We start from the raw sequence: 25850 nt of genomic DNA on the forward strand, positions 1-25850 counted from the left end.
AGGTAAAATATTGGCTCACCTGTGTTCGTTCCTTGGGCGGGAGTCTGTGTCTGCCGGTGTTGATCACAGGTAAGATACACGTGCACCAGTGATGACTGGACCTTCACAGACTACCTAAGGTGAGTGATAACAGACACTGAATGTCTCCAGGCGATGGCTGGGGACTGTATAACGCCAGCCACACACTGCGGCCCGCGGGCTTCCAGCAAGGTTACTCCCAGGGCTCCTTGTGTGACAGCCTGTGGATGGTGGCAGGCGGTCACCAGCCATCGCTTGGAGGGTCTCCAGTGTCTGTTATCACTCAATCTCTGTCAGTCTGTGAAGGTTGCACCTGTTTTACCTGTCGGCGAACACTTCTTCAGTCGTGATGGCCATGTAGGTGTTTCCAAGGTCTGCCTCGCTGAACCACTCATCTCAGCACTGTCAGCACAGTCCACAGATATTTCAGGATAAGTTTCAAACCATTACACGCCTCCAATTTGTCTTGACGAGGGCGATATGTTCGGAGGTGATGCCTTTCCTCCCGCTGTAATCAGCCATGTTGTAATACTTATGCCTTTCTAACGGTGCTATGGGAGCCTTCTCCCCACCTTAAATTTTTCGCCCGATTAGTGTGGCAGCTCCAGTGCTTAGCCGTTAAGTGCACTTAGCGATGCTAAGAACGTTTGTGTATACTGCCCCTGGGTAATAAGGAACAGTATCATCCTGGCAACTCTGTCGTATGCATCAGAGACGTGGACATGGAGTGCAGCACAACAATCGAGAACACGTGCAGTGGAAGTGAGTTAGTATACAAGAGGTGCATGTGGTGTGTCAGGATGGGATGGAGAAAGTAATGAAAGCGTGTATGAGAGGTTTGGTGTGGGTGTGACAGCAAAAGGAGTGGAGTGTGGAGTGGTGGAGTGGGTGAAGCGTGGTGCGTTGAGATGGTTTGGACACGTGATGAGAATGAGGGAGAACGAATTTGTGAAGAGAGTGTACGAGGGAAGGATTGAGGGAGGGGGTGTCAGGGTAAGACCACCTGTGAAGTGGATCAATAGAGTGAGTGAGTATTGGAGCGAGAGAGTTGGAAGTGGAAGGAGTGAGTGTTGTGAGAGGGAGTGCCAGAACAGGGAGAGGTGGAGACACTTCAGTTGCGGCCACACCCTGGAGGGAAGTTCCCATGAAGGAGCGGTGCGTCGGAGATATAGACAGATAGATAGATAGATAATTGTCAGTGCATAGTAGCGAGACTAAGCTACATGCCTTTCCCTAAGACAATGAACTGGATCATGTATTTTGCATTTTATCAAAAATCTTTTTTTGGACAATTTCTTATAATTTTAGGTCTTTTCAGAACTTTGCTCATTTCCTAAGAAAAATGTAGTCTTTTCCTGATGCCAGCACGGAAAGATGTACAGTGTCAAGCTCAACTGTGTCAGAGACTTCCTTCTTAGGATATTGAGTCTCAATTAGCCACAGCCATTGCCATACATTTATGGCATAATTTATGACAAACATGTTTCTAAATGTTACATTACTTTTCATGCTCAAATATTTTGAGTTTTGTTTTTACACTTCAACTAACCCAATATCTATTTTCCTCCTCTAGTTCAGCCGTGCGGGCAGAATGGGACAAAAGAAAACCAGCCTCCACCAATGTGTCTAACATGGGGCTTGTCTACAACCTAAGCAAGATTGGTTTATCAGGAATTAAGGTGAGATAACAATGTAAAGAATCTATTTGTATTGGGATTGTATTTATTTGTATTTTGTATTTATTTGTATTATGTGTCTTGCAGTCATTTCTACTGTCAGTTTCCTGCTTATACTAAATGAAAGAACTTGATAAACTTGAGTGCTGAGTGACTGAGTAGTTACTGACAACACTTGAATATGAGAGGCTGCCACCACTCCACAGAGAGAGAAAAAACGAGCACTCAGCCAGCAGAATGACACTAATCAAGAGGTAGCGTGATCGCGGCGTTGAGCAATAAATGTGAGGCCGTGAGAAGGCTTTTCCTGTATTATACACAAATGGAAGGGATTTAAAGTAAAAATGTGATTTAACCCTTTTAGTGCATAATGCAGCATGCGCACTGGTGCCTATGTGTGCGGTTGGGCAGGGTGGGGGGGGGGGGTGTCTCTTTTTATCTCCACATCTCTGTAACTGTGCATTGTAGTAGACATCCAAGCATGTCACTGGAAAGAACAAGGCTAGTACTAGACAACTGGCTTAACCCTCTCGTGCACCGTAAGTTTCCAATAAGTTTCTGTTCCACTCACCATGCATTTCTCAGGCCCGACTGGCCTTTTTTTGCCGCCGCGATACTCTACATTCCTGGACGTATTTTACCCTCACAGATATATCATACCTCAATAAATTTGGTATCAATGGCTTCATAAAGATTTTTACTAGAACATGTGCAAATAAAAATAGAGGAAAATTTATATATAAACAATACAAACTTGTTTAAGTCTCCGTATTGAGTATTGTAGACAATAAATCGAAATTTTGTGGGCCAACTTTTTTAGCCGAATATATGTTTCAAAGCGGAATTTAGTGAGGATTCTTATGGTATCCTCAAAATCCTCATATGCCCATTAGTTCCCGAGTTACACCGAGAAAACTGTATTTTTCTCCTCTCCCGTCAGAGTAGGCTAACAAATAAAAACCGCTCAAAGCTCCTCATCAACGCTCCTTAGAAAGGTTGCCATATGTTACCATTAAGAAACCTATCCCAACAAATGACACACCCAAATTTGACGCACTTTCACTGAAAACTTAAATTTTAATAAATTTTTAAAAACTTTTATGACGCGTTCCCCGTCATCGTGCGCCAGGACCTTTTACCCTTTGATGACGCTAAACGCGTCATCGTGCAATATTTCAAATGATGACTATAGTCACACTGACCGTCAGTGGCGAGAGGGGGCTCCCTCACCTCCCCCTCAGAATGCATGGGATTGGCTATGGGTGGGTGCAACTTGGCCAATGGGAAGGCATGAGATAGAAAGTCATTTTTCCTACTCTGGCTTTTGTTTATAATCCCTATTCCTGCTGGTATTGTGGTTTCTTTGCTCATCCCTATTACTCTGATTTTCTCTCTCTCTCTCTCTCTCTCTCTCTCTCAGCCACCCCACTCCGCTCGCCACCCTGTACACCGCTATCAGGTCTCCTCTTTCTCTTCTTCTTTCCAGGGTTTTGAGCCCCATTCTATTGAGTCTCCCCTCATATGTCCGATCTTGAAGTTCCGGTACCATCATAGTTGCCACTCTCTGCACTCTTTCCAGCTTCCTTATGTTCTTCTTTAACTGAGGAGACCAGACCACTGCTGCATACTCCAACCTTGGCCCTATCATTGTAACTATTATTTTCTTCATCATCTCCTCATCCAAGTACACAAATGCTGTCCTTATGTTCCTCAGCAAATTCAGAGTTTGTCCCGTTATCCTGTTGATGTGTTTGTCTGGTGACATGTTCTCTGAGACAGTCACTCCCAAGTCTTTTTTCTCCACTCCTCTGCATATTATCTCACTTCCCATCTTAAAATCATATTCACATCTTTTACCACTCCTACCATATCGAAAGCCTTCGATAGAGTCTGGCACAAGTCTTTGCTTTCTAAACTGCCCTCTTTTGGATTCTATCCCTCTCTCTGTTCCTTTATCTCCAGTTTCCTTTCTAGCCATTCCATCTCTGTGGTGGTAGACGGTCACTGTTTCTTCCCCTAAACCTATCAACAGTGGCGTTCCACAGGGCTCTGTCCTATCACCCACTCTCTTCCTGTTATTCATCAATGATCTTCTTTCCATAACAAACTGTCCTGTCCACTGATACGCTGATGACTCCACTCTGCATTATTCAACCTCTTTCAATAGAAGACCATCACAACAGGAAGTACACGACTCCAGACTGGAGGCTGCAGAACGCCTAACCTCAGACCTTGCTATCATTTCCGATTGGGGCAAAAGGAACCTTGTGTCCTTCAATGCCTCAAAAACTCTATTGCTCCACCTATCAACTCAACACAGTCTTCCAAACACCTATCCCCTATTCTTCGACAACACTCAGCTGTCACCTTCTTCAACACTAAACATCCTCGGTCTATCTTTAACTCAAAATCTCAACTGGAAACTTCTTATCTCCTCTCTTGCTAAATCAGCTTCTTCGAGGTTGGGCGTTCTGTATCGTCTCCGCCAGTTTTTCTCCCCTGCGCAGTTGCTATCCATATACAGGGGCCTTGTATGGAGTATGCATCTCACGTGTGGGGGGGCTCCACTCACACAGCTCTTCTGGACAGAGTGGAGTCTAAGGCTCTTCGTCTCATCAGCTCTCCTTCTACTGATAGCCTTCTACCTCTTAAATTCCGCCACGATGTTGCCTCTCTTTCTATCTTCTATCGATATTTCCATGCTGACTGCTCTTCTGAACTTGCTAACTGCATGCCTCCCCCCCTCCCGCTGCCCCGCTGCACATGACTTTCTACTCATGCTCATCCCTACATTGTCCAGACCCCTTATGCAAGAGTTAACCAGCACCTTCACTCTTTCATCCCTCACTCTGTTAAACTCTGGAACAATCTTCCTTCATCTGTATTTCCTCCTGCCTACGACTTGAACTCTTTCAAGAGGAGGGTATTAGGACACCTCCCGAAATTGATCTTTCTTTCGGCCACCTCTTTTAATTCTTTTTTGGGAGCAGCGAGTAGTGGGCTTTTTTTATTACAGGTAAAAAAATTATTTACCCAATACACAGCAGAGCTCAGTTCTTGAACAACAATACAGTACCCACGCTGCCACGCTACTCAACAGTAGTACTAACTATGGTACAGTACTGGTACCAGACTGCTCGTGTACCAATACTACATTCATGGTGTCCCTCATTTCTTCCTCACACGAGTGAGGCTGAGACTGAGTGCCTGAGTGGATATCTCGATATGGATATTCTCTCTCTCTCTCTCTCTCTCTCGCTCTCTCCACTGAATGAAGTGAATAAGCATATTATTCCCACCATCACAGGTTATGACAGAGAACTTGGCAAGACACACATGCAGCTGTTTGTTGTGTGGTTTGTAAACAATGCAAATGGCGGCCTGGCTGGTATAATATCTCCTCGTGATGTACAGTTTCTGATATCATGTTTAATTATTCTCACTAATATTAATAATTAATAATGAACACATGGATATTTTTTTCCAATATGATTTTATGTAGCTTGTACTGCTCTTAAGTCATACAATCAAGACACAAGTGACATCCAGAACAAGATCATACAAATGGCTGAAAACGGAATAACAGCAAGGCATGGGCAATCCTCCATCGATTTCAATTTTGTATAGTAGTTATTAGATCGCCCTGTATTCTATGGTAACATATTATAAGACAGCTACGGACTATGAAGGATTATATGCAATGATAAAGGAAAGTTTAAAACAGAAAAAATCATTAAAATTTGTACATTCATAACAAGGGCGCGGGCTAAACTTTCAGGCATTTTTTGAGAACCTACCTCTTGTTTGATTTAATCGAGAGTTACCTGTATTGTTTTCCTTTTTTTGTGCCCTTGAGCTGCCTCCTTTGTTGTAAAAAACAACAACAACAAAAAAAAAACACCTCCATTTTATTACATTTCCCAAGGTTGAACTCCATCTGCCATGTACCCTCCACTCCCAAATTCTATCCAGGTCCCTCTGCAATGCCTCACAGTCCTTCACATTTTTCACTCGTCTCAATAGCTTTGCATCATCTGCAAACAAACTCACATAGCTGGTCACTCTGTCCACCATATCATTTATATAAACAGCAAACATTATTGGCGCCAACACCAAACCTTGTGGGACCCCACTCCTCACTGGGCACCAGTTGGAAATCCTGTCCCTGATTATTGTCCTCATTTATCTGTTAGTTAGGAAGTCCTCCAACCACTTAATCAGTCCATCACCCACTCCACCCATATTTATAATTTTCCAAATTAGTCTTCTGTGCCGTACTTTGTCGAATGCCTTTTTCAAATCCAGGTACACTCCATCCCCCCAGCCTTCTCTCTCTTGTATTAAATCTGTCACCCTTGAGTAGTAACATAAAGTTGGTGACACAAGATCTCCCTCTCCTGAATCCAAACTGGCAATCTGAGATAATTATCTCACTTTCTAAGAAATCCGACCACCTGTTTTTAACCAGTCTCTCACATATCTTCGCAACCACACTAGTGAGTGATACCGGTCTGTGATTTAATGGGTCCTCTCTCTTGCCTCCCTTAAAAATCGGTACAGGGAACTCGATTTATGCGAGTTTGGTTTACGTGTTTCTGAAATAACGCAGGGTCCAAAATCCAAATAAATGCTTAATTTCCACATTTTTTTCACTTATAAGCAATATTTTATGAAGTGCCCACCAGATGTCTCATGCAACTGGACTCACATGGCGCCGCGGCCACACAGCTGAGCTCAGTTCTTCCCGCGCGCCACTTGAACAACAATACAGTACCCACGCTACTCAACAATAGTGTTGGGCAGGTACCGATACCAGTACCGGTACTAACGGTACCAGCTATACGGTACAGTACCGGTCCCAGACTGCTCGGTACCGGGACCAATACTAGCCAGTCGCTCATGGTGTCCCTCATTTCTTCCTCACACGAGTGAGGCTGAGACTGAGTGCCTGAGTGGATATCTCGGTGATATGGATATTCTCTCTCTCTCTCTCCACTGAATGAAGTGAATATTTATTTTTCGACAGAAACCTACCTCTTGTTTGATTTACATTGTTTTTGATTTACGCGACCTCTTCAAGGACACAATACTCGCGTAAATCGAGTTACCTGTACTATGTTTGCTCTCTTCCAATCTTGTGGTACCCTTCCTTCACTCAGGGAGGCACTCATTATGGAGTGCAGTTTCTCTGCAAGTTGCTCACTACATTCTTTCAAGATCCACCCTGATACTCCATCCGGCCCTGTCGCCTTTCTTACATCCAACTTGTTCGAGCTTTCTTTGACCTCCTGCACCGTTAACTGTATCTCCTGCATAACCCTTCCTCTTTCCTGGCCCGGGGGTTGTACAAAATCTCCTTTTGTGAAAACTATGGAAGCTGTTGTTCATCACTTCTGCCATCTCTGCTGGGTCCTCATATGTAGTTTCTTCCATCTTCAGTTTATCGATTGTTTCTCTATTCTTTAATTTGCCGTTCACATGTCTATAGAATAGTTTGGGTTGGTCTTTGCATTTGTCTATTATATCTTTTTCATATTTCCTTTTTTCTTCTCTTCTAATCTTTGTTTATTCATTTCTTGCTTGTTTGAAATCGTTTCACGAGTTGATTCTTCTTCGTCTCCTCCATCTTTTCCAAGCTTTCTCTTTTCTCTTTTTAGCTGCCTCGCATCTTTTGTTAAACCACTCCTTTTTACCAACATCCCTCTTGGTTACCTTGGGGACATATCTACAGTACCCTCTCGAGTTTCGCGATCCACGAGTTTCGTGGTTAGTCCTAAATGCTTACCATCCCGACTTTAGCGCATTATCACCCCGAGTTTCGCGCTGCTTTGACACGTATGAGTCACGACTACTTACCATCGGCGTCACGCACGCTACCTTTAAAGGTAGTATCACACTGGACATTTTCCTCTAAACACTGTGGCTATGGCAAGAGAGAGAGAGAGAGAGAGAAAACGGGAAGAGATAAAACGGGAAGAGAGAACTTGTCGTTTTGAAGCCAGAGTTGAGGGCGGCTGCCTTACGATCGGCTGCCAGTTCTGAAAACACGCTTGTGATTCGCTGGGAGTCTGATGACGTCATCGCCGACGCTCACACTATCAGCGGCTTCACTGCCTTAAGGCGGTGTCACAATGACGGTTTTCGTCCAACCAGGAGCGAGTTCACAGTTATCCGTAAGCTGGTGTCACACAGGACTTTTTTCTTCCCACCGCGTTGGCGCCACCTTGGGCAGTTGGCATCTCCAACTTTTCCGGGTGTACGTCACACACGGCCAAGGTCGGTTGCCTGTATCCACATCCACAACGTAAACAAAGCACTTGCCCTGTATGAACATGGCGGCGTCTGCTAAAGTAAGGGCTGTCATGGCTTGTGCTGCCATTACCCAAGTTATGGACTTGTTGCTGCAGTTAAATGGAAGGAAGAAGCTGTTGTGGGTGTGGCATGCCTGTGGTTCCTCCATGCCAGTTCTCATCGTCACCCCTGCGCGTGAGCGGCCAACCCACCCATCTTGACTCAACCACACAAACACATGGATCGAATAACAACGCACACACACACACACACACACCAGACTCATTAAGAACCATTGCAGATGTTTCTGACAAACTGAAACGACGTCACCATTTCTTGAGTGTGTTAGAACGTATTTGGTGAGTGGCTCACATGAACCAAACCAGGCTCTTGGCAAGAAGAGAGCAGTCGTCTTTAACACTGCTCTCTTCTTGCCATTGGGTATATTTGGTTTGTATGAACCACTCACCAAATAAGTTCTAACACACTCTAGGAAATGGTAAAGCCATTTTTGTTTGTGAGAAACATCTGCCATGGTTCATGATGAGTCTGGTGTGTGTGTGTGTGTGTGTGTGTGTGTGTGTGTGTCTTTGTAGTTACTCGATCCACGTGTTTATATGGTCGGAGTCTAGATGGGTGGGTTGGCCGCTCACGCGCAATGGTGACAATAAGAACTGGCAAGGAGGAACCACAGACACACCACACCCACAACAGCTTATTTCTGCCATTTAACTGCAGCAACAAGTCCATAACTTGGGTAATGGCAGCACGAGCCGCGACAGCCCTTACTTTAGCAGACGATGCCATGTCGATACAGGGCAAGTGCTTTGTTTACGTTGTGGATGTGGATACGGACAACCAACCTTGGCCGTGTGTGACGCACACCTGGAAAAGTTGGATTTGCCGGTTGCCCTAGCTGCCACCAACGTGGTGGGAAGAAAAAGGCCCAGTGTGACACCAGGTTATGGACAACCGACAACTCGCTCCTGGATGGGCGCACAGGCGTTGCCAGTACCCACAATAGTTAGAGGAAAATGGCCAGTGTGACACTGCCTCAAGGCAGCGAGGCTGCTGACCGGGTTAGCGCCGGCGATGACGTCATCGGACTCCCAGCGAATCACAAGCGTGTTTTCAGAGCTCAGCCAATCGTAAGGCTTCATCTGTGGCTTTAAAACGACCCGTTCTCTCTTCCTGTTTTCTTCTTTTTCCAAGGTAAGTATTAAGGGAGTAAAGGAGGAAAAAAGTGAGCTCCCGGGGCAGCATGAGACAATTATAATGGCGCCACTATAAACAGTTGCCTGTGCCATGACGGGCTCGGGGCCGACCATCAGGCCCAGATGGATAGTCTACCAGTGCCATAGCCCACGTAAAAAAAAAAATCTCCACGGGTCGGAACAGATAAGCGCTTTTTCAGTGTTTTCAATACCTCAAGTTTCATGATTCTCGAGTTTAGCGCTGTACCTTCGGAACGAAGTGAGCACGAAACTCGAAAGGGTACTGTATTTTCGGCTTCCTTTTTTAGCTTTAAAACTCCTCCCATCCTGTGTTTTCTTGGCTTTGTACAGCCCACTCCAATTTGCTTTTTCAAAAAAAGTTCTCATGCTAACAAAGTCTGCTGTACAGTAGTTGCTTCTCCCAATTTTGTGAGCCTCTTTTCAGTCAATCGTTCTCTTTTCTGATACTTCAAATTCCACAACCACATGGCCACTCTTCACTATTGGACAATCTATTTTAAGATTTTCTATTATATCCGGCTCCTTACTAAATACCAGGTCTAGTCTTGATGCAGCACATGTTCCATTGCCAGTTGCAGGAGTCTTCCTCCCCATGACTCGTCTGCTCCCTGCGTCTGCCAGTTCTCCCATTCTACCCCCTTGCAGTTGAAATCACCCATTATAATTATTTTTTTACACTCAACATTCCATCCAGGCAACTCACTGTGTCTTATATCATTTGTTCATATTCTTCAAACTCCCATGCGCTTGTTCTTGGGGGCACATACCCTACTACGTACTGCCTCCTTCCTTCAGCACCCACAATTTACACTTTCAACACCTCTGCCAAGCCTTCACCCTCAATCACCTCTTCCACCCTAATGCCTTTTTTAACTATCAACATCACACCTCCTCCCTGTTTTCTCCCTTTCTCTCCTCCATATATTGTATGCACCTTCTCCAATCCCCACCACCTCAGTTGGGTCACACAACTTAGTTTCCGTCAGCCCCATAATATCAGGTTCTTTGTCTCAAATAGTCGTTAAACTCTATCCACGATGAAACTATTCCATTAACCCTTTCCTTGCGCGCGGTGCGGACGCGACTATCCCCTCAGGCGCAGTCGGGGAGGCCAATGGGGGGTCTCTTTTAACCTCAGTATCTCAAAAACTCTTCATCACAGCTAAAAACCAAAAACACCATTGGAAAGAGGAGGTTCAGATCTATAGGAGTCGGTTATGTATGCCTCTCTTGTGAATGTACATGCACGTTCAGGGAGTGTTGAATGTTAACACTTACATCAGTGCTTGCGGGATGATCAGCTTTATTGAGGGAAATGCAGACATGTTTTCTTCAGATTCTGGCAAGGGAGTATTGCCAACTACAATATTTACAACTACAGTAAAACCCCGATTATCCGAAAGCGGATTATCCGAAAAACCGGATTATCCGAAATTGATCTGGATAATGCAATTAATTTTTTTTTTCTATACTAAAACGTTATAAAACATCAAAAATAAATAAAAGTAACTACATATGTACTATATTAACACATTTAAAATTGATAATAAAATTTAAAATGAAGATGCTTTCTAACACGATGCCGAAATAGCTTGAAACGAATAGATCAATGTATTAGACAAAAACATTAAACAAACTCTCAACAACACCACGTCCGCACCTTCGCCCCAGCAAGGACGAGGTGCGCGAACGAACAAACTACTGCACGACTACTCTCACACTGCATTCTCAAGACAACGACACAAACACGACTCCCCTCCACTCCATGCCACATTCCCCTTCCAACATACGAAGGCGCGATAATATGAGTCATCATACTGTGTCTCCACCTGCACGATGCATCAAGGTCACACTTGCAAGCTTGCACAACCATTCACAATCGCACTCTGCAACATTCACAATTCAGATCTGCAACGCTCACAAGTATCAACATACACTGGTCCAGACAAGGAGACACACAGACAAACATACAATAAAACATTTACATCACATGTTTTAAGCGTACTACTTTGTTTAGCGTAGCGTGTGTTTGTTTGGTTTCATTGTTTACATCGTCAGTCGGCGGCAGTCGCGTCACACACTTCACACTGGGCAGTCGCATCGCGTTCTACCTGTGCTTCGACCTCACTTCTTTCTACATCACCATGCTGAAAGAAACCGGGAAAAGGAAGAAAGTCACAATGCCGACGATCAAACTGGCGGCGATCAAAATGGCGGCCATAAATCCGGATTATCCGAAAAATCGGCTTATCCGAAAGAGGCTTCCCCCCTTCCATTTCGGATAATCGGGGTTTTACTGTATTTGGGTAAAGAATCAGTCAGGTGATAGGTGAAGCTATGCAAAAATGCCGCTATATTGGGCAAGAACATCCACCAGTTACTCGTCCATACATTTGCCGCACAGGGCTGATATGATTTTCAACCAAATTTAGTGAAGAATCCACTCAATTGGCAATCCTGTGTTGTGAGAATTAGTGTTGGAACACTCATACGCTTGAGATTTGAGTGCGGGTGGAGGTCGCAGCGAGCGTTTAGCGCCACCAGCAAATACGCCTAACGCCTGCTGCAAGCGTTTAGCAATGAAAGGGTTGATGTTCGTATATATCACATTGCACCCTTTCTCCTTTTAGATTCTTTCTCTCCTTCCTCTCATCACTATGAACCACTTTCTCACTTTCATATCCATTACTCTCCAAAGAAAACTCCCTCCAGTGGCGTAGCTAGGATTTTTCCCATGGGGGGGTGGCGGGTGCCTTTTTTAGGGGGCGCGAGTTAATTACCTAACTAAGCATAGTGCCACCATCGGTTAGCATGGAGTGTACAAAGGTAATTTTAGATACAGTAATCCCTCGCCATATCGTGTTACACTTATCGCGGTCTCGCTGTATCACAAATCTTTAAATTGTAAATATTTAGGTTCGTATCGCGGATTTTTCGCTATATCGCGGGATTTTGTGGTATAGAGGTATTTTAATATATTTATTATGTTACATATTTTGCATTAAAAGAAGCATTTTCTAGCCCCCCAAAATTGTAAACAATATAAAAAATTAAGAAAGTATTAATAAGAACATTGAAATAATATTAAATTGAAATAAAATATGTAGCGCACAGCAGATGGGTAGACAAAGACTTGCACATGTGTAAAACACAGCTACGTCCGCTTCCGCTTGAGCTAGTTTGCCCACGTGTGATCGTACACGGCACACTATTGGCTGATGGATGGGAGGCGACCAACCAGAGCACTGTGTTCTGTATCCTGGGTGCTGATTGGCTCAGCGACCGTAGCATTTGTTGGTTCGTTAGTGGTTAGCTCGGAGATAAAGGGAGAGTGTGTTACAGCTTGCTACCGTTAAATGCTCGAGAACTTAGCAGTGAGGACCCAGACAGGATGAGGCAATGACTACACTTGAACAAGACTCAACATGATTACTCCAAGCTTATTTAGTTTCGCATGAGGCGGACGTCACTGGGATTACAGCAACAATCTTTGTGACTTGATATAGCTCAAAAAAGGCATCTCCTTGCATGCTCGTCGGTACCATCTCACCCTTCCCAGACTTCCTTTCAATGAGTCTCTTTACCTGAAGGACTTTATGCTTCAGGTCCTGCTGGTTGATCCTGTACGTCTCCTGGAGAACTTGGAGACTGTCTAGATCCAGGAAGCTCTTGCTCGTCGGAGTCAGCGCATCAATACCCTTTATTAGTCGTTGATTTGTTTCACTGAACCTTCTCTTTAGTTCCTGGAGTATCCTGTCAAGCACCGGAAACATGAAGTTGACTTTGAAGTCGACTTTATGGGTTATGCACTCCCGTTGACCAGTGGTCTCTAGCACATGGTACTCACCCATATGCCTCAATGGCTGTAGAACTCGCCTTGTTCTGGAAGGTGTGATCACTTTGATGTCATCCTTGCAGTTCTTGACGACGTGATTCACGGTATTCCAAATGTCATCAAGACCCTCCTCATTGGCCCGCAAGTCTTGTAACTGCTGAATGACGACTGCTGCTAAGTTACTTGCTTCAGACAGGTCCAGGTCTTCTCGCTGGAGCATGCTGGAAAGTGACTGTTTTCTGTAACAACTCGAGGTATTGAAAACAATGAAAGAGCACCTATCTGTTCCGACCCGTGAAGGTGTTTTTTTTTTTTTTTTTTTCATGTGGGCTATGGCGCCGGTAGACTATCCATCTGGGCCTGATGGTTGGTCCAAGCCTGTCATGGCGCAGGCAACTGCTTTTAGTGGCGCTATTATAATTGTCTCATGCTGCCCCCCGGAGCTCACTTTTTTTCCTCCTTTACCCCTTTGTATCTCGAGATACATACCTTGGAAAAAGGAAGAAAACAGGAAGAGAGAACGGGTCGTTTTAAAGCCACAGATGAAGCCTTACGATTGGCTGAGCTCTGAAAATACGCTTGTGATTCGCTGGGAGTCCGATGACGTCATCGCCGGCGCTCACCTGGTCAGCAGCCTCGCTGCCTTGGGGCAGTGTCACTGGTTGTTTTCCTCTCACCGTTGTGGGTACTGGCAATGCCCGTGCGCCCATCCGGAAGCGAGTTGTCGGTTGGGCCTTTTTCTTCCCACCGCGTTGCTGGCAGCTTGGGCAACCGGCAAATCCAACTTTTCCAGGTGTGCGTCACACACGGCCAAGGTTGGTTGCCCGTATCCACATCCACAACGTAAACAAAGCACTTGCCCTGTATCGACATGGCGTTGTCTGCTAAAGTAAGGGCTGCCGCGGCTTGTGCTGCCATTACCCAAGTTATGGACTTGTTGTACAGGTAACTCTCGATTTACGCGAGTATTGCGTCCTTGAAGAGGCCGCGTAAATCAAAAACATTGTAAATTAAACGAGGTAGGTTTCTGTCGAAAAATAAATATTCACTTCATTCAGTGGAGAGAGAGAGAGAGAGAGAGAGAGAGAGAGAGAGAGAGAGAGAGAGAGAATATCCATATTACCAAGATATCCACTCAGGCACTCAGTCTCAGCCTCACTCGTGTGAGGAAGAAATGAGGGACACCATGAGCGACTGGCTAGTATTGGTACTGGTACCAAGCAGTCTGGTACAGGTAACTCTTGATTTACACGTTTTGTTTTACGCGTTTTTGAAATAACGCGGGGTCCAAAATCCAAATAGATGTTTAATTTACACGTTTTTTCACTTATACGCGATATTTTATGGAGTGGCCACCAGATGTCTCACGCAACTGGACTCACACAGCACCGCGGCCGCACAGCTGAGCTCAGTTCTTCCTGTGCACCACTTGAACAACAGTACTGTACCGACGCTGCCACGCTACTCAACGATAGGGGTGGGCAGGTAACGGTACCAGTACTGGTACTAACGGTACCAGCTATACGGTACGGTACCGGTACCAATACTAGCCAGGCGCTCATGCTGTCCCTCATTACTTTCTCAAACGAGTGAGGCTGAGACTGAGTGCCTGAGTGGATATCTCGGTGATATGGATATTCTCTCTCTCTCTCTCTCTCTCTCTCTCTCTCTCTCTCCACTGAATGTATAACATGAACCGTTTTCACATAAAAAATGCCTGAAAGTTTAGCCCTGCGTGTTATACGCCGAATGTACAAATTTTTAACGATTTTCTTCTTTGGAGTGTTTTTAAGGGTCTGTGTTTTGTCTTATCCAATAACAACTGCAAACTTACCTTTATTATTGTTAATGATCCTTCATAGTCCATAGCTGTCTTATAATATGTTACCATAGAATACAGGGCGATCAAATAACTACTATACCAAAATTCAATCGGTGGAGGATCGCCCATGCCTTGCTGTTATCCCGTTTTTCCGTCGGGCGCCATTTGTATGATCTTGATCTTGATGTCACAGCTGGCTTACGATTATATGACTAAGGATCAGTACAAGCTACATAAAAGAATCATATTGGAAAAAAATATCCATGTGTTCATTATTAATATTAGTGAGAATAATGTGGTAAATATGATACAGGTAACTCTCGATTTACGCGAGTTTGGTTTACGCGTTTTTGAAATAACGCGGGGTCCAAAATCCAAAAAAAAAAATTTATTTACACGTTTTTTCCACTTATACGCGATATTTTATGGAGTGGCCACCAGATGTCTCACGCAACTGGACTCACACAGCGCCGCGGCCACACAGCAGAGCTCAGTTCTTCCCGCGCCCCACTTGAACAACAATACAGTACCCACGCTGCCACGCTACTCAACAGTAGGGGTGGGCAGTTACCGGTACTAACGGTACTAGCTATATGGTACAGTACCGGTACCAGACTGCTCGGTACCGGTACCAATACTAGCTAGCCACTCATGGTGTCCCTCATTTCTTCCTCACACGAGTGAGGCTGAGACTGAGTGCCTGAGTGGATATCTCGGTGATATGGATATTCTCTCTCTCTCTCTCTCTCTCTCTCTCTCTCTCTCTCTCTCTCTCTCTCTCTCTCGCTCTCTCTCCACTGAATGAAGTGAATAAGCATATTATTCCCACCATCACTCGTAGGTTATGACAGAGAACTTGGCAAGACACAATTCACACGTTTCTGGTGACACGCGCCATGCAGCTGTTTGTTGTATGGGTGTGGTTGTGTGGTTTGTAAACAATGCAAATGGCGGCCGGGCTGGTATTGCGCGAAATATCTCCTCGTACAAGACTCATGATGTACAGTTTCTGATATCATATTTACCCCATTATTCTCACTAATATTAATAATTAATAATGAACACATGGATATATGATTTTTTATGTAGCTTGTACTGCTCCTTTTTTTAGTCATACAATCAAGCCACCTGTGACATCAAGATCAAGATCATACAAATGGCACCCGACGGAAAAACGGAATAACAGCAAGGCATGGGCAATCCTCCATCGATTTCAATTTTGTATAGTAGTTATTAGATCGCCCTGTATTCTATGGTAACATATTATAAGACAGCTACGGACTATGAAGGATTATATACAATGATAAAGGAAAGTTTGCCGTTGTTATTGGATAAGACAAAAAACAGACCCTTAAAAACACCCCAAAGAAGAAAAAAATCATTAAAATTTGTACATTCGGCGTACAAGGCGCAGGGCTAAACTTTCAGGCATTTTTTATGAGAAAAAGGTGTGCGCTATACGCTGAAAAGTACGGTATTTATTTTTCAACAGAAACCTACCTCTTGTTTGATTTACATTGTTTTTGATTTACACGACCTCTCCAAGAACACAATACTCGCGTAAATCGAGAGTTACCTGTATCAGAAACTGTACATCATGAGTCTTGTACGAGGAGTTATTTCATGCCCGGCCGTCATTTGCATTGTTTATAAACCACACAACCACATCCACATAACAAACAGCTGCATGCCGCGTGTCACCAAAACCGCGTGAATTGTGTCTTGCCTAGTTGTGTGTCATAACCTACGGGTGATGGTGAGAATAATATGCTTATTATGATATCAGAAGCTGTACATAATCAGTATGTACGGGGAGATATTTCTCGCAACACCAGCCCGACCGCAATTTGCATTGTTTGAAAACCACACAACCACATCCAAACAACAAACAGCTGCATGCCGCGTGTCACCAGAACCGTGTGAATTGTGTCTTGCCAAGTTGTCTGTCATAACCTACGAGTGATGGTGGGAATAATATGCTTATTGTGATATCAGAAGCTGTGCATCATCAGTATGTATTTCTCACAACACCAGCCCGGCCGCCATTTTCATTGCTTTACTCAAGGACACTTGTTAGTTCAAGCAGTACAGGTTACACCAAAAATATATAAATTTCAGGAAACTGTACATCGTCAATGTTCTTTAACCCGTACATATTTCTGACCATTTAGAACTTATTTTTTTCAAAATTGTTATCTTAAAGTTTGGGGTGCGCGTTATACGCCGCAAAATACGGTATTTAATTTTCGACAGAACCCTACCTCTTGTTTGATTTACATTGTTTATGATTTATGTGACCTCTTCAAGGATGCAATACTCGCGTGAATCGAGAGCTACCTGTACCAGCACCGTACCGTATAGATGGTACCGTTAGTACCGGTACCTGCCCACCCCTATTGTTGAGTAGCGTGGCAGTGTGGGTACTGTATTGTTGTTCAAGTGGCGCGCGGGAAGAACTGAGCTCAGCTGTGTGGCCGCGGCGCCGTGTGAGTCCAGTTGCGTGAGACATGGTGGCCACTCCATAAAATATCGCGTGTAAGTGGAAAAAATGTGTAAATTCAACATTTATGTGGATTTTGGACCCCGCGTTATTTCCAAAACGCGTAAACGAAACTCGCGTAAATCAAGAGTTACCTGTATCAGTTAACTGGCAGAAATAAGCTGTTGTGGGTGTGGCGTGTCTGTGGATTCTCCTTGCCAGTTCTTATTGTCACCATTGCGCGTGAGCGGCCAACCCTCCCATCTAGACTCCTACCACATAAACACGTGGATCGAGTAACTACAAAGACACACACACACACACACACACACCAGACTCATCATGAACCATGGCAGATGTTTCTCACAAACAAAAATGGTTTCCCCATTTCCTAGAGTGTGTTAGAACTTATTTGGTGAGTGGTTCATACAAACCAAACATACCCAATGGCAAGAAGAGAGCAGTGTTAAAGACACCTGCTCTCTTCTTGCCAAGAGCCTGGTTTGGTTCATGTGAGCCACTCACCAAATACGTTCTAACACGCTCAAGAAATGGTGAAGTCGTTTCTGTTTGTCAGAAACATCTGCAATGGTTCCTAATGAGTCTGGTGTGTGTGTTGTTACAGGTAACTCTAGATTTACGCGAGTTTGGTTTATGCGTTTTTTAAATAATGTGGGGTCCAAAATCCAAATAAATGTTTAATTTACGTTTTTTTCACTTATACGCGATATTTTATGGAGTGGCCACCGGATGTCTCACGCAACTTGACTCACACGGCACTGCGGCCTCACAGCTGAGCTCAGTTTTTCCCGCGCGTACGCTGCCACGCTACTCAACAATAGGGGTTGGCAAGTACCGGTACCAGTACCGGTACTAACGGTACCAGCTATAGGGTACGGTACTGGTACCAGACTGCTCGGTACCGGTCCCAGATGGCTTGGTACTGGTACCAATACCAGCCAGTCGCTCATGGTGTCCCTCATTTCTTCCTCACACGAGTGAGGCTGAGACTGAGTGCCTGAGTGGATATCTCGGTGATATGGATATTCTCTCTCTCTCTCTCTCTCTCTCTCTCTCTCTCTCTCTCTCTCTCTCTCTCTCTCTCTCTCTCTCTCTCTCTCTCTCTCTCTCTCTCTCTCTCTCTCCACTGAATGAAGTGAATATTTATTTTTCGATAGAAACCTACCTCTTGTTTGATTTACATTGTTTTTGTTTTACACGACCTCTTCAAGGACTCAATACTCGCATAAATCGAGAGTTACCTGTATTCGATCCATGTGTTTATGTGGTTCAGTCAAGATGGGTGGGTTGGCTGCGCATGCGCAGTGGTGACAATGAGAACTGGCATGGAGGAACCACAGGCATGCCACACCCACAACTGTTTCCTCCTTCTGTTTAACTGCAGCAACAAGTCCATAACTTGGGTAATGGCAGCACAAGCCGCGACAGCCCTTGATTTAGCAGACGACGCCATGTTGATACAGGGCAAGTGCTTTGTTTACGTTGTGGATGTGGATACGGGCAACCGACCTTGGCCGTGTGTGATGCACACCAGGAAAAGTTGGAGTTGCCGGTTGCCCAAGCTGCCGCCAACTCATTGGGGAAAAAAGCCCTGTGTGACACCAGCTTACGGATAACCGTGAACTCGCTCCCGATTGGGCATATGGGCGTTGCCCATAGCCACAACGGTTGGACGGAAATGGCCATTGTGACACCGCCGTAAGGCAGTGAGGTCACTGATCGGGTGAGCATCGGCGATGACATCATCAGAGTCCCAGCGAATCACAAGCGTGTTTTCAGAACTTGCAGCCAATCATAAGGCAGCCGCCTTCAACTTCGGCTTCAAAACGACCTGTTCTCCTCTCTCTCTCTCTCTCTCTCTCTTGCCATAGCCACAGTGTTTGGAGGAAAATGTCCAGTGTAATATTACCTTTAAAGGTAGCGTGTGTGACGCCGATGATAAGTAGACATGACCCGTACGTGTTAAAGTAGTGTGAAACTCGGGGTGATAATGTGTGAAAGTCGGGATGGTAAGAATTTAGGACTAACCGCGAAACTCGTGGATCGCGAAACTCGGATAGCGCGAAACTTGAGAGGGTACTGTATAAGGACATTGTTATTGTTTGTGTATAATTTGGAGGGAGGGGGGTCAACAGTTCTATTTTTTGTGGCAGAATGATAATCACAAACATTGCTCAATTATTTTTATTAAAAGCACCATAACAATAATTGCTTGATAAATTAATGTTTTCATGAGATTCAGTAGGAATTTATTCATTACCCCCAAAACACACACTTCTCACAGCTCCTTGGCATATTTTTTTTCCACCAAAATTGTGCATCTTTATGGTTGCTATCAAGCCTGGCAGTGCCATACTGCCATTTCCAGGGATCTGGGATGTATTACAATCTAATTATTTAAAATTACCTTTGTACGCTCTGTGCCAACCGATGGTGGCGCTATGCTTAGGTAGTTAACTCGCGCCCCCTAAAAAAGGCACCCGCCCCCCCAGCGCCCCCCCATGGGAAAAATATTAGCTATGCCACTGATGGAAAAGCTTTGTTCCTTTTAAGTTGGATGTGCTGATTTCACCTGAACTTCCAATAAGTAAGACAAGTAAGTTAACCATAGTGTTGGGTGTGCTGTAATTTCACTAATGTAAACCTACTGGCCTGTTTTGGGTAGGGGCACCTTTCATGAGAAAGTAACTTCGGAAAAAACATAAATGAGGTGAAAGGAACACACACACACACACACACACACAAAAAAAAAAGTCAGGATGCTGTAAACCAATATTTACAGTTTGACCTACTCTAGTTATGGCATAAGTAAATATTACAAAGCTTTAGCCTGCCAGTACTTGTTTCGTAAATAATAATAAATGCAAAATAATGAATTTGATTGAGTGGAGTGAAGTGTTGTGGGAGGCGGGTGTAGGGGTGACAAAACGGACGACGAGTGAATGCTTGGTTTATGTGGGGAAAGGAAGACACATACCTCATTCTAGCTATTCTTCTATGAGCTCATCTGTCTGTCTAGCTATACATGTCATTGCATGTTCATTGCAACTCCCTATTGGGACCTGTGATGCCAAAACTCATCACTTGCCTGTTACGACTTTCATTTTGTCTTTTGACTTCCCTTGCTTTATGTAGATCCTTGTCTGTTTGCATTGCTGCTTGTTTGGCCGAGGCCGGGTTTGGGGGCCTGGGTTTGCACCCTTGAGATACCTGCCAATGCAGGAGCCGGACCACCACCCGGGATGTGTGACACAACCCCTGTCCGACTCCCGGTAACCACTTACTGCTGGGTGGACAGGGGCACAGGTCAAGGGAGACTGCCCATGTATCTCCGCCCCACCCGGGATTCGAACCCAGGATCATCTCGGTTGTGAGCCGAGAGTGATACCACTGCACCACGAAGCACCCGTGTTGTCATGGGCCCCCTGTCCCTGTCTATCCACTTATTTGTTATAGACTACAACTTATCCAATCGCAAACACAGTGAACCTACCACATCACTTGAAGGAGGATTCCCGGCCATCTTGCGGCAGTAGGGTAATGCACGGTGATGAGGTGTGGAGAGGCCGCTTGACTGGTGTTCTGCAGCCAGGGCAGCGGAGCGCTGCTGTCCTGTGCTGACATCACAACATGGTGTCGGTAGATTTAGAGCACACAAATGTTTACGTAATTAAACTGGCTGTAACATCAAAAATACTGTTCACATTGAAAATTCAACCTCACTACCCTACTATATGGGTCTGGAAGATTTCCAATCCATCGTTACCTCAGGTTGAGTAAACAGGTCTGTTGAGCTGGGTTGCTTCCCTGGTGACTGGGTTTATAAGGCAACCCTTGAACCTCAGAATTATAAGCCCTAGTTTAAGGGTAGTTTTATTCACCAGATATACAATCATAACCCCTATATCCTATTAGTAAAAAAGTAATCCTTGCCTCTGTTAAGGGTTTGCTGTTAATAATTTCAATGCTTTACTCTTAGTGGGTGTGTGAAGCAAAATTATTTTAAAACATAGTATATGAGTATTTTTGTAATATGAATTCTAATTTATTCACAATTTGAAATAATTTTATATTTCTTTCCAGTCTACTCGAGAAGCACTCTTAGGTGGAAGGTCCAAGACAGGTGGAAAACCAACAACAGCTGTAAGTTCACTTCTGTAGTTTGAACATTTTATTGGGATCTTTCTTAGAAAGTGATCTTTCTAAGAAAAGATAAAAACTGAACTAAATATAAAATATACTGATCATGTAATAACCTTCCTCTGTTTTGATTAGGTGCCACTCTGGATATAATTATGGAAAATACTTTCTACCTTTACTTTTCTGAGTATTTCATTATATCGGGTGTCAAACTCATGGCCAGCGGGCCACATTTGTTGCCCGCAGGAATTTCTGTCATGGCTGAAAATGGCTGATACTTGTACACAGTAATTATCCTTTCTCAGTTTTGTTCCCACTTAAGTTTCAACTCTGTTGTGATTTTTGACCCATTTCAAATTGATTCAGAGATATATCCTTTGACTGGATTTTTATTTGTTTTTAGTCCTCATAATGGGAACAGATAGATGAGGATATTATTTCAGATTGATGATGATTGATCCTAAGCTATGAGGAAGAGAAAATTTAAATGTTTTTCATAAAAACATTTAAAAAATGTGACATTTGTTTACTGTTCTCATATAATACCTACAAAAGCATATTGAAGCTGCTTGAAAATACTCTACTGATGATGCTGATTCTGTCACTTACTAGTAGTTGAATATTCAAAATGACATTATTGTTGTATATTCAGTTTTATGTGTGAAAACCGCGTTTTTCAGGAACGAGCATCAAAGTTTTTGTTCATTGTATCTGATCCCCTTTTATTATCTTCCATGGCATTGGCATGGATTTTGAAAGAGTATCATAGGGAACCATCCTATTCACTGTTGCCAGGTTTAGGACAGGACTATATGCCACAGTATCCACCAGGAGATACAATGGTTGGAAGTTTTCTTTTCTTGGTATGTGTTCTTGGGGAGAGGCAGTCTTTATCTTGCATCTGTAGTTGTTTGATTGCAGGATGGGTTGTAGCTCCTCTTAGTGATGTATGTGCAGCTTCATACCCAAATATGTGTTCCAGACCTGTAACTTATGCACAGAACCAAATTCTATCACCTGATGTAAACTTTGCCTTTGAACATTTAGCCCATATCTTGGAATGAAAACTTTCATCAGGGTTCTGTGTTCTCCCTTTGAAACATTTCTCCAAAAGTTCAGTAGAGGTGAGGCCTTTGATATATGTCCAGGATGGGTCTACGCTGCTCACTGTGGATCTTTGCCAGGAAGGGCTTCTTGACTCTGTGACTCGGATGACTCCCAGCCATTTGCATACATGATTGATACGTTCCTCCTTGCACACTTGAACATCATAGGGACCCACACCATAATTCAGTGTGTGTACAGCATTGAAAGCGATGGAGTCACTATCTCCTACAAATGTTGTATACCTCAGATGATGTTACTGAGAACTGATTCCAAATCCTCACTGGTGCTTCGACTTCCATGACACCTGCATGTAGTGCGGCGACTATGCCTGATGAACGAGCCTCCCATAACCCACTTAGCCAGTGGGGTACCTCTTTGGCCGACTCGGTAAGGAGTGGCTCTCCCGTCATGCTGGTTGCTGGTTCAATCCCAGGCAGCCGGCGAATACCCTGATCTTGATCAATTTCTCATGTGTCTCGATACACGCAGAGGACGGGTTGGAAAATAGAGGAAATAGAAAAAGAAAATCCCGGGGCATGACATGCATTGCCATCAAAACTCTTCCCACAGGTGGCTGAAGTATCATGTGCCTCCTTCCAGATGAGATGGTCTGAAGGTGACAGTTTCTTCTTGTGTTTGGTGAAAGAACTACAGTAATTAGATAGTACAGTACCCTCTTGAGTTTCGCAATCCTCGAGTTTAGCGCTTAGTCCTAAATTCTTACCATCACGACTGTCGTGCATCACCACCACAAGTTTCGCGTTGCTTTGACATGTACGGGTCACGTCTACCTACCGTCAGTGTCATGCGTGCTGCCTTATAAGGCGGTGTCCAACCATTGGGGCTATAGGCAACTGCGGTTGCCCGTATGCCCAACCGGGAGCGAGTTGTTGGTTGTCCTTATGAGTGGAAAACGGTTGTGAGTACGAGCGTAGGTACGTGGGTACCAAACAGCTGCATGTAAACAAACAGACGATGGCAGTGGCTGAGGAGTGAGGAGCAGTGTAAGATGGCCCACCAAGAGACTCGTAAAATGGGCTGGCAGAGCTGCTTTGCTTACTACTTGATTAACAAGATAAGAGAACACCCCGTGCTGGGGAACCACAGTCCAAATTTTTTTTTTCTCAAGTCTATGAAAACTGTAGATCTTCCTGTGTTGTTTTCCTTTTCTTCTTCTTCTTCTTTTTCTTCTTCTTTTGACCTGTAGTGCATGGCAGTGACGGTGAAAAGTAATAGTGAAAAATTGCAGAAGGGCATAGAAAAGCAAAATCAGCAAAATCAGGGAAAGAAAAGGACAGAAAACACCTAAGTTCAGGGTGAAGTGTATCAGTGTGCACTGTTAAGTAACTAAGGGCTACTTTCACAGTCACTTTGTTTGTTTTGATCGTTACCAATGGCGGCGCCGCGGCGATCGTCACTTAGTATTTCACATGAAACTGGCCGATGGGGTAGTGGCTGCTGCAGACGAAGCGAGAGATGTTGAGAGTGTGTGGTAAGTGCGGGGCTAGGCTAACCCCGCAGCCGCCACTACCCCATCGGCCAGTTTCACGTGGAAATACTATAGCGGCGATCGCCACTATTGGTAACGATCACAACAAACAAAATGACTGTGAAAGTGGCCCAAAGTGCATGTTGTGAAGTATAAAAGTGTGGAGGAGGAGGACCTAAGAAGTGATACAAAGCGTTACAGGTCAAAAGAAGAAGAAGAAGAAGGTCCACTACACTGGCCGGTGTTGCAAGAAATATCTCCCCGCTGAAATCAGTCATTCTGCTGTCCACCACACATGCGTGCTGTAGGAATACACAGCAGTAAAAGTATTAATTTGCCTGGTTTTGTTCTAGTCTGTCCGCTTGTGATCTTTGTGAGCGGTGAGGGAAACAAGGGAACAGTAAACAAGCTGAGCCTCTCTGCGAGCTATTTTCCGGCGGCGGCGGCAGCGGTTTACGCTCAATAGGTATTGAAAAGTCAATCATGATATTAGTGATTTCATGATTTTTAACAGAAAGAGTTAGCAGATTATTTCATAACACACAGAAAACTACTAGAAAAATATAGGTTTGTCCAACTGTCCCACGGGTGACCGCAAGCGACCGCCCTTACTTTAGCAGACGACACCACGTGGATCACAAGCGTGTATTCAGAACTGCCAGCCAATTGTAAGGCAGCCGCCTTCAACTGCGGCTTAAAAACGATTTGTTCTTACTTCCCATTTTCTGCCTATTAACAAGGTACATATTTTGAGATAACAAGGGAGTAAAGTCGAAAAAATTGTGATAGCAAGGGAGTAAATTCGGAAAAGTCATTATTTTCCACGGGTCGGAACCAATAAGTGTTTATACATGGATTTCAATACCTCAAGTTTTGCGATCCTCGAATTTAGCGCTATGCCTTCAGAATGAGGCAAGCACGAAACTCGAGAGGGTACTGTACTTCGAAGTCAACAACAATGCCAGTGTTGACTTCAATCGCAAGGCCAATGCCAATGTCATTTATGACCTCGTGTCATCCAGGTGCCATCAAATGTCACAGTAATACAATAGAAACTCATTTATCCGGCACGAACGGGGAAAAGCGTGCCAGATACACCACTTTGCCGTTGTTATGAGACTTAATCCTATAGAATTGCCAAAACCACCTTCCTTTTTTTTATTTTTATTTTTTATATATCTAGGCCTATAGGCTTTCTTGGTTGGGCCAGGTGGTCGGTCCAAGCCCGTCATGGCGCAGGCAAGGGCTTATAGCAGCACCATCAACTCTTGGGTGGTAGCGGCGGATTGGAACCCACATCATCCAGGACGCGGTGAGACGCTGAACCGGCCCGCTAACCACTCAGCCACCGCCTCCCCAATAGAATAAAACTCCTATCGAATTGCTAATAAATTAAACACATCCTATCCTACTGAGTAACAGGCCCAATGGTCCAGTAATAACGGTGAAGGGCAGGTCTGGTTATGGCGGCACAACGGGCTAGTCTTTGGCGTGGTGAGGAACACGTGCTGTTATTTATAAACAAGAAAAGACTATCGCCTTACGGCAGTGATAAATGTATAACCTATCTAATTACAAACACTACTTTACAGTGCCCATATTTCTTGACTGGATCATCATTTAACATTTATATATTACACTGTGGTTTGGCAGTGTAGTGGTCTCATGATGGAGATGGAAAGACTAGTAATGTTTTGGCTGGAGGGGCAGCATCAGTGGTGTACTCCACTGAGCCTG

The 25850-nt window shown here is 44.3% G+C and overlaps 1 protein-coding gene across 3 annotated transcripts in view; it reads left to right on the forward strand.

Annotated features, from left to right (window-relative positions):
• The window catches only part of LOC126997292 (nucleolar protein 16-like), a 41804-nt gene that overhangs the window by 11277 nt on the left and 4677 nt on the right, over positions 1–25850 (forward strand). For all 3 annotated transcript variants that reach the window (XM_050858292.1, XM_050858293.1, XM_050858294.1), the window contains exons 3-4: positions 1592–1697; positions 21461–21520. In XM_050858292.1, the coding sequence (XP_050714249.1) occupies positions 1592–1697; positions 21461–21520 (166 nt within the window). The remainder of the gene's footprint in view (positions 1–1591; positions 1698–21460; positions 21521–25850) is intronic.

Source organism: Eriocheir sinensis, chromosome 12, assembly GCF_024679095.1.
Source record: "Eriocheir sinensis breed Jianghai 21 chromosome 12, ASM2467909v1, whole genome shotgun sequence".
Taxonomy (NCBI): Eukaryota; Metazoa; Arthropoda; class Malacostraca; order Decapoda; family Varunidae; genus Eriocheir; species Eriocheir sinensis.